General features: G+C 40.1%; 2 protein-coding genes across 2 annotated transcripts; both read left to right on the top strand.

Moving 5' to 3' along the window:
* Window positions 1-1,779: 1,779 nt before the first annotated feature.
* On the top strand, window positions 1,780-5,837 carry LOC137917342 (uncharacterized). Its single transcript, XM_068760129.1, has 3 exons — window positions 1,780-1,822; window positions 1,970-2,419; window positions 4,527-5,837. Exons 1-3 carry the CDS (start codon window positions 1,780-1,782, stop codon window positions 5,651-5,653), a joined length of 1,620 nt encoding a protein of 539 aa, XP_068616230.1. The 3' UTR covers window positions 5,654-5,837.
* A 1,116-nt stretch (window positions 5,838-6,953) lies between these two features.
* Window positions 6,954-10,993, top strand: LOC137917343 (zinc finger protein 345-like; the record flags this gene model as incomplete). Its single annotated transcript, XM_068760131.1, is given in 4 exon segments — window positions 6,954-7,014; window positions 7,017-7,106; window positions 7,254-8,763; window positions 10,888-10,993. Coding segments are annotated over 4 exon segments (1,767 nt in total), but the record flags the coding sequence as incomplete, so codon positions are not given.
* Between the last annotated feature and the right edge of the window lie 7 nt (window positions 10,994-11,000).

The raw sequence follows: 11,000 nt of genomic DNA, 5'->3' as shown, positions 1-11,000 counted from the left end.
TACACAAAATCAACATTTGAAAAGTCACATGAGAATCCACACTGGAGTGAAGCCTTTCATTTGTAAGACTTGTGGCAAAGCTTTTTCAGAAAATGGCAGTTTGAAAACTCACATGAGAATCCACACTGAAGACGAGCCTTTCATTTGTAAGACTTGTGGCAAAGCTTTTACACAAAATCAACATTTGAAAACTCACATGAGAATCCACACTGGAGATAAGCCTTACATTTGTAAAACATGTGGCAAAGCTTTTACACAAAATAAAAATTTGAAAAGTCACATGAGAATCCACACTGGAGTGAAGCCTTACATTTGTAAAACTTGTGGCAAAGCTTTTGCACACCCTCAGTCACTGACATTCCACATGAGAAGCCACAGGGCTTAGAATCCTTACAGTTGTAAAACTTCCATCCTGGTGAGATGCTCTTACTTTGAAATATCTAGGGGGGAATGTTCAGGATATGAACTGATGATTTTTGTAATGTTGATTGAGAAATTCTCTGAAGAGAAATGTTTGAGACAGAGTTTGTTAAAATTGTTTTGTCTTCAGGACCTGTTTCCAATAAATATTTTTCCATCAATGATGATGGTGTTCAATGTTTATTCATGATTGTTAAATGTAATAAATATATTAAACATCACTTTGTCTTCTTGCTGCAGAGACATTATCGAACGTAGTAAGCGAGCAGAAACTGAAGTTTACCAAAAGGACGCTTGGTAAATTAAACTTTCATGTAGTAAGATTTATTTTGTTGCAAATTTGTTCGCTAGCCAAAGAAGACTTTTATCATTTTGGCCAAATCTGTATTTTTACAAATGTCATAGGAATATATTCTTTAAGACTTTTGGTTTGAATGCACTTTTATTTAAATCCAACTCTAAACTGCTATCAAGATGTTTCCCTTCAGGATGGCTGCACCAGGCTTCAGCTAAAGTGGAAAAAGTCTTTATCCAAAATTAAATCAAACATTTTTGATACAATTCCCAACCCCACTTCTGTGTGTTCACACACTTTTTACTTTTAGTTTCACGTGTTTGTAAGACATTACTGGATTTTTGTTTCCATGCTGTCGAACCCAAAAAGCTTCCTGAATAAAAAAAAACAACCTCCCAAGCTTATATAAACTTTAAATAAATTTTTACTTTTATAAAGCCACAGAACTGGATTTTAATGTAGAGATTCTGAATACATTATCAGTTAATTGAATTATTTTCTTCTTGTGGTTTTCCTGATTTTTCTATATGTCCTGCCATGAATTGTCGGCTCGTTCAGGGTGTACCCTGCCTCCCACTCTGGGTCAGCTGGGACAGGCTCCAGCTCCCCCTCGGTCACCTTTCACAGTACGTGGTATATAAATATAATGTTTATTTTCTCCGGTTGAGTTTTCTGTGGTTGGATGTGTTGTGATTTTTTTTCAGTCACTGGAATAAGTGGAAGTTGGTGTCCTCTTTCTGTCGATGTGAAACAGGACATTTTTGAATCCATTCAATCAGCGAAAGCGGAAGGGACAAAAAAAGTTTGGACGAATTCCTAGTCGGAGGTTTTTTGGGGGGGACAACAACCGGAAGTCAACAAATAATTTTAGTAGCGCCGCCATTTTCAAGTGAGTAAAGTCAGTGAAAGTCGGCATTATGTTTGGCTCTCTGGTATTTAGTTCAGTTAAATAAAATGTCTTCGTTTGACTCTTTGAGGGATTTTGCTAAAAACAGACTAACAGCTGCTGACGAGGATATTTAGCGAAAACTGTCGTCAGAAACAAAGAAGACAGAAATCGTCAGATGGATCTCCGCCTGCAACCCGAGTTGAAGTTACACAGGATAGGTACACGAAACGCCATTTTCAAGCAATGAAACGGAAGTTTTTACGATCATTTAGTCCATATTTTATTATCACGCTGTGACTCATTTCTTTATGAGTCTACGTTTGTGGCATCGCAGTAGCGTCATACTCCGTTTGTTGTCCCTCCAGATCGCCCACAGCCTCATGTCTGTAAGGAGGAGGAGGTGGAGGCTCCTGTTGACCAGCAGCTCTGGAACCAGGAGGTGAAGTCCAGTATAAAGCAAGAGGACCCAGAGCTTCCTCACCCGAAGGAGGAACCAGAGGAACTCCTCACCAGTCCGGAGGGAGAGCCTCTTGTACTGAAGCAGGAGACTCATGTCGTCACGGTGGATCCGACTCACGAGGAAAATGACCAGAGTGACGTTCAGACTCTGTGCATGAAAGCTGAAGATGGTGCAGCGCAGACCGAGTCCGCTGTCAGCATGCCGGTTATAATCTCTGTGGTAGGAGCAGCAGACTTTGACCTGCTGATCTCTAACAGCTCTCATGTATCTGCCAGCCATGATGAAAGAGGTGGAACAAGCAGACAAGATGGTGAGATTGAGCAACAGTTCCAAACCCAGGGAAACGATAACACCAGTAAGAAGTCATTTGTTTGCGGAGTATGTAGCAAGTGTCACACAAACAACAGTAGCCTTAAAGTCCACATGAGAGTCCACACTGGAGAGAAGCCTTTCATTTGTGAAGCATGTGGAAAAGCTTTTACACAAAGTGGCAGTTTGAAAACTCACATGAGAATCCACACTGGAGATGAGCCTTTCATTTGTAAAACATGTGGCAAAGCTTTTACACGAAATCATCATTTGAAAAGTCACATGAGAATCCACACTGGAGTGAAGCCTTACATTTGTAAGACTTGTGGCAAAGCTTTTACACAAAATCAACATTTGAAAAGTCACATGAGAATCCACACTGGAGTGAAGCCTTACATTTGTAAAACATGTGGCAAAGCTTTTTCAGAAAATGGCAGTTTGAAAACTCACATGAGAATCCACACTGAAGATAAGCCTTACATTTGTAAAACTTGTGGCAAAGCTTTTACACAAAATCAAAATTTGAAAAGTCACATGAGAATCCACACTGGAGTGAAGCCTTACATTTGTAAAACTTGTGGCAAAGCTTTTGCACACCCTCAGTCACTGACATTCCACATGAGAAGCCACAGGGCTTAGAATCCTTACAGTTGTAAAACTTCCATCCTGGTGAGATGCTCTTACTTTGAAATATCTAGGGGGGAATGTTCAGGATATGAACTGATGATTTTTGTAATGTTGACTGAGAAATTCTCTGAAGAGAAATGTTTGAGACAGAGTTTGTTAAAATTGTTTTGTCTTCAGGACCTGTTTCCTATAAATATTTTTCCATCAATGATGATGGTGTTCAATGTTTATTCATGATTGTTAAATGTAATAAATATATTAAACATCACTTTGTCTTCTTGCTGCAGAGACATTATCGAACGTAGTAAGCGAGTAGAAACTGAAGTTTACCAAAAGGACGCTTGGTAAATTAAACTAGTGTCATAGGAATATATTCTTTAAGACTTTTGGTTTAAATACACTTTTATTTAAATCCAACTCTAAACTGCTATCAAGATGTTTCCCTTCAGGATGGCTGCACCAGGCTTCAGCTAAAGTGGAAAAAGTCTTGAATAAACCCCTTTATCCAAAATTAAATCAAACATTTTTGATACAATTCCCAACCCCACTTCTGTGTGTTCACACACTTTTTACTTTTAGTTTCACGTGTTTGTAAGACATTACTGGATTTTTGTTTCCATGCTGTTGAACCCAAAAAGCTTCCTGAATAAAAAAAAAAACAACCTCCCAGGCTGATATAAACTTTAAATAATTTTTTACTTTTATAAAGCCACAGAACTGGATTTTAATGTAGAGATTCTGAATACATTATCAGTTAATTGAATTATTTTCTTCTTGTGGTTTTCCTGATTTTTCTATATGTCCTGCCATGAATTGTCGGCTCGTTCAGGGTGTACCCTGCCTCCCACTCTGGGTCAGCTGGGACAGGCTCCAGCTCCCCCTCGGTCACCTTTCACAGTACGTGGTATATAAATATAATGTTTATTTTCTCCGGTTGAGTTTTCTGTGGTTGGATGTGTTGTGATTTTTTTTCAGTCACTGGAATAAGTGGAAGTCGGTGTCCTCTTTCTGTTGATGTGAAACAGGACATTTTTGAATCCATTCAATCAGCGAAAGCGGAAGGGACAAAAAAATGTTTGGACGAATTCCTAGTCGGAGGTTTTTTGGGGGGGACAACAACCGGAAGTCAACAAATAATTTTAGTAGCGCCGCCATTTTCAAGTGAGTAAAGTCGGTGAAAGTCGGCATTATATTCGGCTCTCTGGTATTTAGTTCAGTTAAATAAAATGTCTTCGTTTGACTCTTTGAGAGATTTTGCTAAAAACAGACTAACAGCTGCTGACGAGGATATTTAGCGAAAACTGTCGTCAGAAACAAAGAAGACAGAAATCGTCAGATGGATCTCCGCCTGCAACCCGAGTTGAAGTTACACAGGATAGGTACACGAAACGCCATTTTCAAGCAATGAAACGGAAGTTTTTACGATCATTTAGTCCATATTTTATTATCACGCTGTGACTCATTTCTTTATGAGTCTACGTTTGTGGCATCGCAGTAGCGTCATACTCCGTTTGCTGTCCCTCCAGATCGCCCACAGCCTCATGTCTGTAAGGAGGAGGAGGTGGAGGCTCCTGTTGACCAGCAGCTCTGGAACCAGGAGGTGAAGTCCAGTATAAAGCAAGAGGACCCAGAGCTTCCTCACCCGAAGGAGGAACCAGAGGAACTCCTCACCAGTCCGGAGGGAGAGCCTCTTGTACTGAAGCAGGAGACTCATGTCGTCACGGTGGATCCGACTCACGAGGAAAATGACCAGAGTGACGTTCAGACTCTGTGCATGAAAGCTGAAGATGGTGCAGCGCAGACCGAGTCCGCTGTCAGCATGCCGGTTATAATCTCTGTGGTAGGAGCAGCAGACTTTGACCTGCTGATCTCTAACAGCTCTCATGTATCTGCCAGCCATGATGAAAGAGGTGGAACAAGCAGACAAGATGGTGAGATTGAGCAACAGTTCCAAACCCAGGGAAACGATAACACCAGTAAGAAGTCATTTGTTTGCGGAGTATGTAGCAAGTGTCACACAAACAACAGTAGCCTTAAAGTCCACATGAGAGTCCACACTGGAGAGAAGCCTTTCATTTGTGAAGCATGTGGAAAAGCTTTTACACAAAATGGCAGTTTGAAAACTCACATGAGAATCCACACTGGAGATGAGCCTTTCATTTGTAAGACTTGTGGCAAAGCTTTTACACAAAATCAACATTTGAAAACTCACATGAGAATCCACACTGGAGTGAAGCCTTACATTTGTAAAACATGTGGCAAAGCTTTTTCAGAAAGTGGCAGTTTGAAAAGTCACATGAGAATCCACACTGGAGTGAAGCCTTACATTTGTAAGACTTGTGGCAAAGCTTTTTCAGAAAATGGCAGTTTGAAAAGTCACATGAGAATCCACACTGGAGATGAGCCTTTCATTTGTAAGACTTGTGGCAAAGCTTTTACGCGAAATCATAATATGAAAAGTCACATGAGAATCCACACTGGAGTGAAGCCTTACATTTGTAAAACATGTGGCAAAGCTTTTACACAAAATAAAAATTTGAAAAGTCACATGAGAATCCACACTGGAGTGAAGCCTTACATTTGTAAAACTTGTGGCAAAGCTTTTGCACACCCTCAGTCACTGACATTCCACATGAGAAGCCACAGGGCTTAGAATCCTTACAGTTGTAAAACTTCCATCCTGGTGAGATGCTCTTACTTTGAAATATCTAGGGGGGAATGTTCAGGATATGAACTGATGATTTTTGTAACATTGATTGAGAAATTCTCTGAAGAGAAATGTTTGAGACAAAGTTTGTTAAAATTGTTTTGTCTTCAGGACCTGTTTCCAATAAATATTTTTCCATCAATGATGATGGTGTTCAATGTTTATTCATGATTGTTAAATGTAATAAATATATTAAACATCACTTTGTCTTCTTGCTGCAGAGACATTATCGAACGTAGTAAGCGAGCAGAAACTGAAGTTTACCAAAAGGACGCTTGGTAAATTAAACTTTCATGTAGTAAGATTTATTTTGTTGCAAATTTGTTCGCTAGCCAAAGAAGACTTTTATCATTTTGGCCAAATCTGTATTTTTACAAATGTCATAGGAATATATTCTTTAAGACTTTTGGTTTAAATACACTTTTATTTAAATCCAACTCTAAACTGCTATCAAGATGTTTCCCTTCAGGATGGCTGCACCAGGCTTCAGCTAAAGTGGAAAAAGTCTTGAATAAACCCCTTTATCCAAAATTAAATCAAACATTTTTGATACAATTCCCAACCCCACTTCTGTGTGTTCACACACTTTTTACTTTTAGTTTCACGTGTTTGTAAGACATTACTGGATTTTTGTTTCCATGCTGTTGAACCCAAAAAGCTTCTTGAATAAAAAAAAAAACAACCTCCCAAGCTTATATAAACTTTAAATAAATTTTTACTTTTATAAAGCCACAGAACTGGATTTTAATGTAGAGATTCTGAATACATTATCAGTTAATTGAATTATTTTCTTCTTGTGGTTTTCCTGATTTTTGTGTATGTCCTGCCATGAATTGTCGGCTCGTTCAGGGTGTACCCTGCCTCCCACTCTGGGTCAGCTGGGACAGGCTCCAGCTCCCCCTCGGTCACCTTTCACAGTACGTGGTATATAAATATAATGTTTATTTTCTCCGGTTGAGTTTTCTGTGGTTGGATGTGTTGTGATTTTTTTTCAGTCACTGGAATAAGTGGAAGTTGGTGTCCTCTTTCTGTTGATGTGAAACAGGACATTTTTGAATCCATACAATCAGCGAAAGCGGAAGGGACAAAAAAATGTTTGGACGAATTCCTAGTCGGAGGTTTTTTGGGGGGGACAACAACCGGAAGTCAACAAATAATTTTAGTAGCGCCGCCATTTTCAAGTGAGTAAAGTCAGTGAAAGTCGGCATTATATTCGGCTCTCTGGTATTTAGTTCAGTTAAATAAAATGTCTTCGTTTGACTCTTTGAGAGATTTTGCTAAAAACAGACTAACAGCTGCTGACGAGGATATTTAGCGAAAACTGTCGTCAGAAACAAAGAAGACAGAAATCGTCAGATGGATCTCCGCCTGCAACCCGAGTTGAAGTTACACAGGATAGGTACACGAAACGCAATTTTCAAGCAATGAAACGGAAGTTTTTACGATCATTTAGTCCATATTTTATTATCACGCTGTGACTCATTTCTTTATGAGTCTACGTTTGTGGCATCGCAGTAGCGTCATACTCCGTTTGTTGTCCCTCCAGATCGCCCACAGCCTCATGTCTGTAAGGAGGAGGAGGTGGAGGCTCCTGTTGACCAGCAGCTCTGGAACCAGGAGGTGAAGTCCAGTATAAAGCAAGAGGACCCAGAGCTTCCTCACCCGAAGGAGGAACCAGAGGAACTCCTCACCAGTCCGGAGGGAGAGCCTCTTGTACTGAAGCAGGAGACTCATGTCGTCACGGTGGATCCGACTCACGAGGAAAATGACCAGAGTGACGTTCAGACTCTGTGCATGAAAGCTGAAGATGGTGCAGCGCAGACCGAGTCCGCTGTCAGCATGCCGGTTATAATCTCTGTGGTAGGAGCAGCAGACTTTGACCTGCTGATCTCTAACAGCTCTCATGTATCTGCCAGCCATGATGAAAGAGGTGGAACAAGCAGACAAGATGGTGAGATTGAGCAACAGTTCCAAACCCAGGGAAACGATAACGCCAGTAAGAAGTCATTTGTTTGCGGAGTATGTAGCAAGTGTCACACAAAAAACAGTCGCCTTAAAGTCCACATGAGAGTCCACACTGGAGAGAAGCCTTTCATTTGTGAAGCATGTGGAAAAGCTTTTACACAAAATGGCAGTTTGAAAACTCACATGAGAATCCACACTGGAGATGAGCCTTTCATTTGTAAGACTTGTGGCAAAGCTTTTACACGAAATCATAATTTGAAAAGTCACATGAGAATCCACGCTGGAGATGAGCCTTTCATTTGTAAAACATGTGGCAAAGCTTTTACACAAAATGGCAGTTTGAAAAGTCACATGAGAATCCACACTGGAGTGAAGCCTTACATTTGTAAAACATGTGGCAAAGCTTTTTCAGAAAATGGCAGTTTGAAAAGTCACATGAGAATCCACACTGGAGTGAAGCCTTACATTTGTAAGACTTGTGGCAAAGCTTTTTCAGGAAATGGCAGTTTGAAAAGTCACATGAGAATCCACACTGGAGATGAGCCTTTCATTTGTAAGACTTGTGGCAAAGCTTTTACACAAAATCAACATTTGAAAACTCACATGAGAATCCACACTGGAGTGAAGCCTTTCATTTGTAAGACTTGTGGCAAAGCTTTTACACAAAATCAACATTTGAAAAGTCACATGAGAATCCACACTGGAGTGAAGCCTTTCATTTGTAAGACTTGTGGCAAAGCTTTTACACAAAATCAACATTTGAAAAGTCACATGAGAATCCACACTGGAGTGAAGCCTTTCATTTGTAAGACTTGTGGCAAAGCTTTTTCAGAAAATGGCAGTTTGAAAACTCACATGAGAATCCACACTGAAGACGAGCCTTTCATTTGTAAGACTTGTGGCAAAGCTTTTACACAAAATCAACATTTGAAAACTCACATGAGAATCCACACTGGAGATAAGCCTTACATTTGTAAAACATGTGGCAAAGCTTTTACACAAAATAAAAATTTGAAAAGTCACATGAGAATCCACACTGGAGTGAAGCCTTACATTTGTAAAACTTGTGGCAAAGCTTTTGCACACCCTCAGTCACTGACATTCCACATGAGAAGCCACAGGGCTTAGAATCCTTACAGTTGTAAAACTTCCATCCTGGTGAGATGCTCTTACTTTGAAATATCTAGGGGGGAATGTTCAGGATATGAACTGATGATTTTTGTAATGTTGATTGAGAAATTCTCTGAAGAGAAATGTTTGAGACAGAGTTTGTTAAAATTGTTTTGTCTTCAGGACCTGTTTCCAATAAATATTTTTCCATCAATGATGATGGTGTTCAATGTTTATTCATGATTGTTAAATGTAATAAATATATTAAACATCACTTTGTCTTCTTGCTGCAGAGACATTATCGAACGTAGTAAGCGAGCAGAAACTGAAGTTTACCAAAAGGACGCTTGGTAAATTAAACTTTCATGTAGTAAGATTTATTTTGTTGCAAATTTGTTCGCTAGCCAAAGAAGACTTTTATCATTTTGGCCAAATCTGTATTTTTACAAATGTCATAGGAATATATTCTTTAAGACTTTTGGTTTGAATGCACTTTTATTTAAATCCAACTCTAAACTGCTATCAAGATGTTTCCCTTCAGGATGGCTGCACCAGGCTTCAGCTAAAGTGGAAAAAGTCTTTATCCAAAATTAAATCAAACATTTTTGATACAATTCCCAACCCCACTTCTGTGTGTTCACACACTTTTTACTTTTAGTTTCACGTGTTTGTAAGACATTACTGGATTTTTGTTTCCATGCTGTCGAACCCAAAAAGCTTCCTGAATAAAAAAAAACAACCTCCCAAGCTTATATAAACTTTAAATAAATTTTTACTTTTATAAAGCCACAGAACTGGATTTTAATGTAGAGATTCTGAATACATTATCAGTTAATTGAATTATTTTCTTCTTGTGGTTTTCCTGATTTTTCTATATGTCCTGCCATGAATTGTCGGCTCGTTCAGGGTGTACCCTGCCTCCCACTCTGGGTCAGCTGGGACAGGCTCCAGCTCCCCCTCGGTCACCTTTCACAGTACGTGGTATATAAATATAATGTTTATTTTCTCCGGTTGAGTTTTCTGTGGTTGGATGTGTTGTGATTTTTTTTCAGTCACTGGAATAAGTGGAAGTTGGTGTCCTCTTTCTGTTGATGTGAAACAGGACATTTTTGAATCCATTCAATCAGCGAAAGCGGAAGGGACAAAAAAATGTTTGGACGAATTCCTAGTCGGAGGTTTTTTGGGGGGGACAACAACCGGAAGTCAACAAATAATTTTAGTAGCGCCGCCATTTTCAAGTGAGTAAAGTCAGTGAAAGTCGGCATTATATTTGGCTCTCTGGTATTTAGTTCAGTTAAATAAAATGTCTTCGTTTGACTCTTTGAGAGATTTTGCTAGAAACAGACTAACAGCTGCTGACGAGGATATTTAGCGAAAACTGTCGTCAGAAACAAAGAAGACAGAAATCGTCAGATGGATCTCCGCCTGCAACCCGAGTTGAAGTTACACAGGATCGGTACACGAAACGCCATTTTCAAGCAATGAAACGGAAGTTTTTACGATCATTTAGTCCATATTTTATTATCACGCTGTGACTCATTTCTTTATGAGTCTACGTTTGTGGCATCGCAGTAGCGTCATACTCCGTTTGTTGTCCCTCCAGATCGCCCACAGCCTCATGCCTGTAAGGAGGAGGAGGTGGAGGCTCCTGTTGACCAGCAGCTCTGGAACCAGGAGGTGAAGTCCAGTATAAAGCAAGAGGACCCAGAGCTTCCTCACCCGAAGGAGGAACCAGAGGAACTCCTCACCAGTCCGGAGGGAGAGCCTCTTGTACTGAAGCAGGAGACTCATGTCGTCACGGTGGATCCGACTCACGAGGAAAATGACCAGAGTGACGTTCAGACTCTGTGCATGAAAGCTGAAGATGGTGCAGCGCAGACCGAGTCCGCTGTCAGCATGCCGGTTATAATCTCTGTGGTAGGAGCAGCAGACTTTGACCTGCTGATCTCTAACAGCTCTCATGTATCTGCCAGCCATGATGAAAGAGGTGGAACAAGCAGACAAGATGGTGAGATTGAGCAACAGTTCCAAACCCAGGGAAACGATAACACCAGTAAGAAGTCATTTGTTTGCGGAGTATGTAGCAAGTGTCACACAAAAAACAGTCGCCTTAAAGTCCACATGAGAGTCCACACTGGAGAGAAGCCTTTCATTTGTAAGACTTGTGGCAAAGCTTTTTCAGAAAATGGCAGTTTGAAAAGTCACATGAGAATCCACA

The sequence above is a fragment of the Brachionichthys hirsutus genome, unplaced genomic scaffold, assembly GCF_040956055.1.
Source record: "Brachionichthys hirsutus isolate HB-005 unplaced genomic scaffold, CSIRO-AGI_Bhir_v1 contig_240, whole genome shotgun sequence".
Classification (NCBI taxonomy): domain Eukaryota; kingdom Metazoa; phylum Chordata; class Actinopteri; order Lophiiformes; family Brachionichthyidae; genus Brachionichthys; species Brachionichthys hirsutus.
The sequence above is the reverse complement of the archived record's forward strand: the minus strand, read 5'-3'. Positions and strand labels throughout refer to the sequence as shown.